The 8,339-nt window shown below is 37.6% G+C and overlaps 1 protein-coding gene across 1 annotated transcript in view; it reads right to left on the bottom strand.

Moving 5' to 3' along the window:
* The window catches only part of LOC105618061 (irregular chiasm C-roughest protein-like), a 128,325-nt gene extending 121,170 nt beyond the window's left edge, over nucleotides 1-7,155 (bottom strand). Inside the window, exon 1 of the mRNA XM_012199599.1 lies at nucleotides 7,034-7,155. Within this exon, the coding sequence (XP_012054989.1) occupies nucleotides 7,034-7,155 (122 nt within the window). The remainder of the gene's footprint in view (nucleotides 1-7,033) is intronic.
* Nucleotides 7,156-8,339: the final 1,184 nt, after the last annotated feature.

The raw sequence follows: 8,339 nt of genomic DNA, 5'->3' as shown, positions 1-8,339 counted from the left end.
GAGAGAGAGAGAGAAAGAGTCCAAAGTATCATAAGTTTTTGATAAAGCTTTAGCCCATTTGTAGCATAGGTAGTCTTGGGCGAAGTACGTGAGAGAAACGAAACGGGTCTGGCTTTTCAGCATTTTATAGGGAAATGGAGATAAAGTTGGCAAAGAACGTCCTTGCCTTTCATCTGTGGTTTCTTTGACGGATTTGGAGAATATTATCCCTTAACAAAAATGTTAGATTAAAAACGTAAGAACTTTCACTAATTAAAGAGTAAAGATGATAATAAAACTTAATTCTTCATTTAATTTTAAGTGAACCTTACTGTAATAGAATTTTAAGAGAGTTCAAGATTAGTTACAAAGAGATATTTAAAGTTGACTATCGAATTTTTGCTAACGAAAAATGGACTCCAAATTAGTTGAAGAATCCGTCGATGAAAAGTTAAAGGAAGCGTACCGTATGCTGTACATGTTAATCGTTCATTAAATTCATCTTTGAAAATTAAAAATTTAAATTAAAAATCTATTACGCTATATTGTATTAATTTATTACAATATTACTATTGAAACACTTTAATTTAAACAATTTAAACAATTTCATGATATTGATTACATAGAAATAAATTAGGAGTCTCATGCGTCTTTTCGATATATCTCACACGATTAGTTGAAATATAATCAAGCTAAGATTCTTTCCAAAAGTTGGTGCTCGTAATCAAACTTTCCTCAGTAAATGAAAATTGGACAAAACAACTTTATCTGTGTCTACTCGAGTGCAATTTTATTATCTCCTCGGATTCACAATAAAAACACATTTATCTGCTGTTGTGAACTGTCGCATCGTAAACAATCGCCACGTAGATTACAGATTTTACGCGACGACTTCAGGCTTTTTCCATCGAAGCCTTGATTTATTGCATTACACTTGGTACTGACGCTTACACTACCGCCAGCCCCTTCAGGCAACTCAGGCTGAGTTTTATTTACTTTTAGCGAATCGATCGACCGCGGGGGTAAGAGCAAGAGGAGAGACTAGGTGGTTGCTGTGCGCCAACCCCCGGCGATGCGAGCTTACGTGGTCCCGGTAACTCCGGGTAGCCTGGCCTTTCCTCTAACGTTATATCATCGCCTACTTTCCTTTAACCGTGAATTTACGTCGACAGATCGGCCCGAGGATCAGCACGATTCTCTCTCGCCGTAATGTTTTACGAATCGACACATATAAAAACACATGTACGAAATATTGCGCAAATCGATCGAATTTCTTACAGTCGTACTTCCCGTTATATTTCGAATTTCAAGGTCTTCAATGTGAATAAAAGATGAAATGTTTCTTTCATATAGCTTTTATGTCAATATAAATTTGCGATTTCTTGATTTAGCATTAGATAATATATTTTTATATATTAGATATATTATATAATATATTTTTGTAAAACTGTTTCGTGTTATACTATTTTCGAAACACGTTTCGAAGAGTGGTCTAACAAGTTCGAGTGAGAATTTGCATATATTCGAGATATATATTCAAGCTAGATATCATCCATGATACCTGTTGGCTCTCGTTATTTCACGACACGACAAGAGAACACTTCTCGCTCAGACTCGAATACGAAATGTCGTCTAAGAACTGAAGAGTAATCTAAAATAAATTTTAAAGTATTCAAATTAAATTCATTACAATCATTTGCAGTCTAAAACATATCTAAGAATCCGTAGCTCAATTATAATAAGTTAATCAAAGATCCGTTCCTTGGTTGTGTCATTCGTAGAATAGAAGAAGGCGAGATTTATTCGCAATTATCCTACAAGATCGAATAAATCATATCTATACTAGTATAATCAGTTAATTTGAATTAATAATCATAGAATAATATATATATATAAGTTTTGGAACATACATATTACTTTTTTAATACAAAGAAATTTAAATGTCCCAAACTCTTGCGAAGAAGTCTACTTTTGAAAAAAAAAAGTCATCTTCAACTTTGCATATTCCCGAACCAGAAAGGGAAATTGATCAGAACTTTTGTTTGCAATTGAATCGGCTTCAGCCGTAAGTATTAACTTTGGCGAGAGTTCCAGATAACTCTCGAAGAATTCTACCGATAATCCTTCTTATGACTGAAATTGATCTTGATACAAAGGAAAACGCGATTGCCAATTTTCGTATAATAATAATGTAGACGTGAATTCAGATGACACAGATTCCTATTTTTTGTCTTTTATATCACTGAAACGTTTAAAAAAACCGTATGAATAATTTTTTTTAAATATTTATCGCCATCAAAAATGAACCGGGATCATATTGTGACATACCAATTGTGTGAAATATAAAAAAAACGGGGTGTTAATACAAATACGTGCGAGATTTTGTTTCCATCAGTAAATAGCGATAACGGAATATATCGATTCATTTCATTTATCTGGTAGTACACGAGGTAATTTAGTCCGAAGAGAATTAACAAAAATGAAAGCATAAATGTTGTTAATGTCACAGAGCTATAGTGTATACTGGTGCGGCAACAACTATGCTCTGACGATTATACGATCTGAATTATTCACAATACAATCCGAGCGTAATTCGATCATATGCTGTACGTTTTATCAAGAATTAATTTTCATTCGGAGAACCATAATTAATAGCAATCTGTTAATAATGAGCAACAATAGGGAGAAAATAGTACTGTGTTGGACGGAATACAAGCAGCTTTATTGATCATCATTGACAATGGTTAAATAGAAGGAGAGTTACGTTCATAGGATTGGGATAATGTGCTAAATCACACACGAGAAAGTCAAGCGATTTAATTTAGATGAATGCCGTACATATTCACATATGGCATTCATCTAAATTAAATTGTCCAGCATGTTATTGCGTCAGTTAAATATAACAATAAAATTGGTAGAATCTGGCAATGCTGAGAATGCATTTAATATCACGTTAATAAAATCGCGTTAAATATTTAATATACAGGTTAAATTAATTTTTCTCGATTTGGATTTCTCTATATTTATAATTTGTGTACAAGATGATATTACATTACGTGTCACGAAAATTCCAAAGTGACAAGAGCAATCAAACGTTTTATTGCAAACGAACCGTGATATTAAACTAAGATTTCTATGAGATCTCTACACCTTCCTCTCTTCCTAAGTAATCTCTGTTATTCTTCCGTCCAAGTGTTTTTCTAACGCATTTTCATCTGCCGGCAGATTGATACGACGGATTCGTTGCTATACGAATATTAAATCTCTATCCGTCCTCCCTCACCGACTGTCTAAATTAAAATTCCATCTTGTCGCACCTACGCGCTCGCGACTTCAACGAAACTCTCGTAATCTGGTGTCTTGCAAAACTCTAGAATTTTTTTCTCTCGATGAACGTTGAAAAGAAAGATGAACCCTTCCTACGTGGCTTCGTTATCGAACTTATAAAACCTTAGAGATTGAAGTTGTCCTCCCTTCCCTCCCCGTACTATTAAATGGAATTAACCTTCCCAGTGAGAATCTTAAGATTCCGATTGCTCTAACTTCGCGCGTACTATCGTAGAACTTTTGTTGAGTTCCGCCGCGGAACTCATTGCTGCATTCAATCCGCAATTTAGATTTCTCATTAAACGTTGAAAATCGCCGATAGATGCACGCGAGTTAACCGTAGACTCGATCCTAGATCCGAGCTTGCGCGTCGACTTAATTATTAGGGGCTGTTAGCTTATCGTGTAACGTACACATACATAAAGTACATAGAAAGTGTATATAAATGACATAGGACGCGTGGCCGAGCTGCCGCTGTAATCGTTAGTCACAATCCTGACAGGTACAGACGCTCTGACATATTTGAACTCGATTTTTGATTAAAATTTGATGAAAAACTCGATTTAATCGCATTCAATTTTCCGATTAAATATTTCAAAAAGCAAATCTGATATTATATCTTTATCTCTATTACACAAATGTAAATTTTTCAGCAATGACTGTGCAATGATGTCAACATTGATATCAAATCTTGCATATATAATAACTGTGGAATTAATTAGCGATATTATCTGTTATAAAGCCGCTTAAATCCAAACAGTCAAATAATGGGATTGTAACACTCCTTTAAGAAAGAAAGGGCCACAACAAGAATGTTTCGCGTATAAACGATCCAGAAAAGCTATAAGACTGTTAATAAATTCTGCTTAAGTTTGCGAAAGCTAATCGATTTCATACTGTAAATTTATAGGATCCCAAGCTGTTGCTCAAATATTTCTTTACCAGGGAGCAATGAAGGCAGTAAATGTCCGGCCGATACGATCTATACATCCACGCTTTCAGTAACAAACACGAACACTAGAATATAAAGACATTAACCTGGGAACGCTCGCGCTATGAGCTCTCTGTGCACATATTAGAAACTATTTTCGTGCAACATAGCGGTGTACCGAATATTACGTTATATTCTCTTAGTTACCTTTATTCCCAAATATCTACACTATCTGCACTATACTATGCGTTATCTGCATTAAAGAATTCGAATTATAAATTTATTACATATTTACATTCTATCATTAATATATACATTTTATCATAGTTAAAAATTGAATGGATATTTCTATTAACGCGTTAATTTTTCAAAATTTTACATTCGTCATAGTTGAATAATGGAATTAAAATTGATATTATAAATAATTGATACTACGAATGAGACATTGTATATCCATAAGTGTAAATATTTATTTGTCATATCATTGAACATATAATATTCTAATAACATATAATATTCTAATAAAATTAGCGAGATTCTCTCTAATAAAATTAGCCTGTATCCGCTTTAGGACTAAATCTTATATCGAATAATAAAGTCAATTCGGTAAATATGATGAAATTTAAATTTGAAACTTGATCGAGTTCGAAATTTTATATTCGATATGAATTGAATTTATTTCTTGTATATTTTTCCTATTTATTTATCCTATATTTAGTCTTTTTTACTTAATGTACACATCTCTTGATACAGAAAACTGAAAATTGTCGATATATGATTTAACAAGATGTATAAAATGGAAATTAAAAAATAAAAGATGCTTTACAATAGACATATAACGTTTTCGTAGCAATTTTAATCAATCAAAATTTTGACAAATTATTTGCAAGAAAGAGCAAACATATTTATGAAATCAATAAAAGAAATATTTGAACTAGATTCGAGAGCGTTGGATCAAAATTTTATTACTGCCAACCATGATGGTCGGGCTCTAACAAAGACGGACGAGCAAAAAACTTAATCTAAACATCTACCATCTTTACGTTGATTCGTCGGTTTCTTATTTTCGCCGACATCAACAAATCCTCTTTCTCATTAATAGTACGTCGGCCATTAACTCGACCATTTATCATCGGCCGATGTGGCGATCTGGCATCTCTTGGACCTTGGTAGCGCCATATTTATACCGCGCGTATCTGTATCGATCGCGTAAATTTCTTCGGGGGTAACGGCATTTAATTTCACCGCGTGTCACTTAACCCTCCGTCTAGCGGACGGGTCCATTAGGCTCGCACCTATTTCGGGAACTACGTTCGTGTAATCAATTAGAAGAATAGCTTTCTTAACTCTACGATATTTCATGTGAATGTCGTGCGAGACATCAGAAAAATTACGTGAGAGATTCTATTCTTATATAAAATTAATATTTTACTTTTTCACGAAAAAGTTATTATAGCGACGCTGAAATATAGTATCATATTTTATAAGACAAGGATTACAAATGAAATAATGAAATTATGACAAATATCTTATTCAAGGAAAAATTGTAAGATTCAAAAAATAAATTCCCGTTCTCTCTCTAAAGGTTAATATCGTCGTATAGAAATGTATATAAAATATTGTATATAAAATTTGTATATAAAGTATTTCCGAAAAGCGTGAATCCGATATCACGGTTAAGGGTTAATCTCGATACGAACAAGCACACATCTCGTAAAAGGTTACGTATGTAAAGATTCGCATTTTGTTCGTATTTGATCTAGTTGCCGAAATTCTCGCGAAAAGTCTCGCGACGCAATGCTAAAATCGTATATCGCGTCAAGTGCAGAATATTGATCTCGTGAATATTTTAAGGCGTCGAACGTATACACGCGCGTATATACACGCGCGCGCGCGCGCGCACGCTGCGAACGCGGAAACCGTTGTCACTGGAATCCCCATAGATTATTCTGCATTGTGGCAAATGCGAGTAGCGTCGCACGCATGTGCATATGTATAATGTATACATGTGACTAACGTTTACATGTTTTAGATTTAGCGGGTTGGTGCGGGATCAAAAGTGAGTTCTCGCGTAGATACTCACGTTTAATTATGAAACGAGATGCTAAATTTACTTGGAAGAATAATAACCGTATACGTACGATAGCCGTATAATTTTTCGTTAATTCGCGCGGTTCATTGGCTGTTCAGTTTACGTTTAACAACTATGGTACAGTAATTAAAAAGTCATTTCTCATTTGAAGTCCTTCAAAGAGCATTGAATGCTCTTTCGAAAGTTTTCAAGAAGGAGAAAAAAATCTTTTATTTCTTCATAAGTATATCGCAGATTAGTATATAATATATAACCTATTAATTCTTATAAAATGAAATGGGATCATTTTTATATATTAGATTTGAAACAGAATATATTATACTCGGTAATGCAGGTTTGTAATAATCATCAAAAATGTGTGTGCATGCAGCGCTCTTTGAACATTTCATGTGTATTTAAATTTATGTGTTTAACTGACGCGATCGAATATTTGATATTTAAAGTGCATGACATGCAATATGCACAAGTAGATTTTGAAAATAAATTGATGATCTTTTAGTATATAATCCATCCTCCAGCTAAATATGTATATACGGTTTAAATAATATATTTTTTTACGTTGCAATAAAGATTCGCACGTGAATGTATATTTATAAATACTTAAATTTTCGACTTAATAATAAACGTCGCAGCTCAAACGCAATATTCGATAATTAAGTAATTCCTTGATATCGGAGGAGTTTCTCAAAATGTAAGGTATGTACCTCGTAATCGCGTATACGGAGGATTCCCTGGCATTCCTGATAGCATCGATCGCAGATCGTTGCATCCTCCGCGCTGATTCCGGAGCGAAATCCGTATTGAGCGCACTGGAGTATCCGGCCATCGTAGCTGCGATCGGTGTGAGCACTATAGCGACATATCCTTTAGGGATGAATCCGCCGTAACGTGCACCAAGGAGAACCACTGGTGTATGTGTATATGTATGTGTACGTATATGTGTAATCCGGCACACGGCGCGGCGCCTCCGACCACCCTTTGCGGTCGAAGAAAACGTATAATCCGCAGTGGTATCCCACGGGTAAAGGGTAACTGTCACACGTGTTACACGTCGCACACACTTGGCATATATACGGGAAGATACAGAGTACGGGAGGCCACGGGGTCTACGCTCGTCTGTTTCCCGTCGGAGATCACGAGCAGACAGAGCCGGCACAATCTCTAAAGACGTATCCCCGATCCATTCGACGAATCTGGATACACCACCGCACCGTGTCAGGAGCCTTTCCCACTCTCACACCAACATTATTCTACCAAACGCACCACTAGAGGGTCCACTGAGGGCTAAGTATCGTCAGGACGAGATCGAAGCACCCTCGGCCGCGAGTCCTCTCGGCGGCGCGCGTCGCTCACCCCGCGGCATCACGACATGTATACTCGCGACGAGCGCGTCCACCGAGAACGCGGTCGCGCTCGTCGGGGATTGAAAACGAGAATCCTCCAGGTGCTAAACGCGGACGTGCGAGCGACGTTTCTTCCACACGATCGAACTCTCCTCGTGTCCCCGGGTCCACTCGAGGAGAGAGAGAGAGAGAGAGAGAGAAACGAGAGCGCGCGCGATTCGACGTTGCTGACGACGTTCGTTTTGCAGGGTAAGGGTGGCTAAAAGGGGTGAAATCAGACGAGACTATCGCGTCACGAATACGTCGTATCCTACCCGCACGGCAGACAGCACGGAACTACTGGCGGTCCCTACGCGAGCGTAATTCCATCCCCACCGCGCCGATGGCCAGGTTACCCCCACGATAGCGTCGTTGCTACACGCGCCCCTTACCCCCTCCTCAATAATGGGCACGCACCAAGAGCTATCCGGAGCGTGACACACGCTTACGCTTCTGGTGGGGGCTACAGTCGCGTGGCGGCGGCACGACTCGGAGGGGATGCGAGATGAACTTGGTGGCGGTGGTGGAAACTACAACAGCGACGGTGACGGCGGCAGCAGCAGCAGCAGCAGCAACGGCGGCGGCGGCGGCGGCGGCGGCGGCGGCGGCGGCGGCGGCGGCGGCGGCG

This window comes from Atta cephalotes (assembly GCF_000143395.1).
Source record: "Atta cephalotes unplaced genomic scaffold scaffold00015, whole genome shotgun sequence".
NCBI lineage: Eukaryota > Metazoa > Arthropoda > Insecta > Hymenoptera > Formicidae > Atta > Atta cephalotes.
Note: the sequence above shows the minus strand (reverse complement) of the source record. Positions and strands in the feature narration are given on the sequence as shown.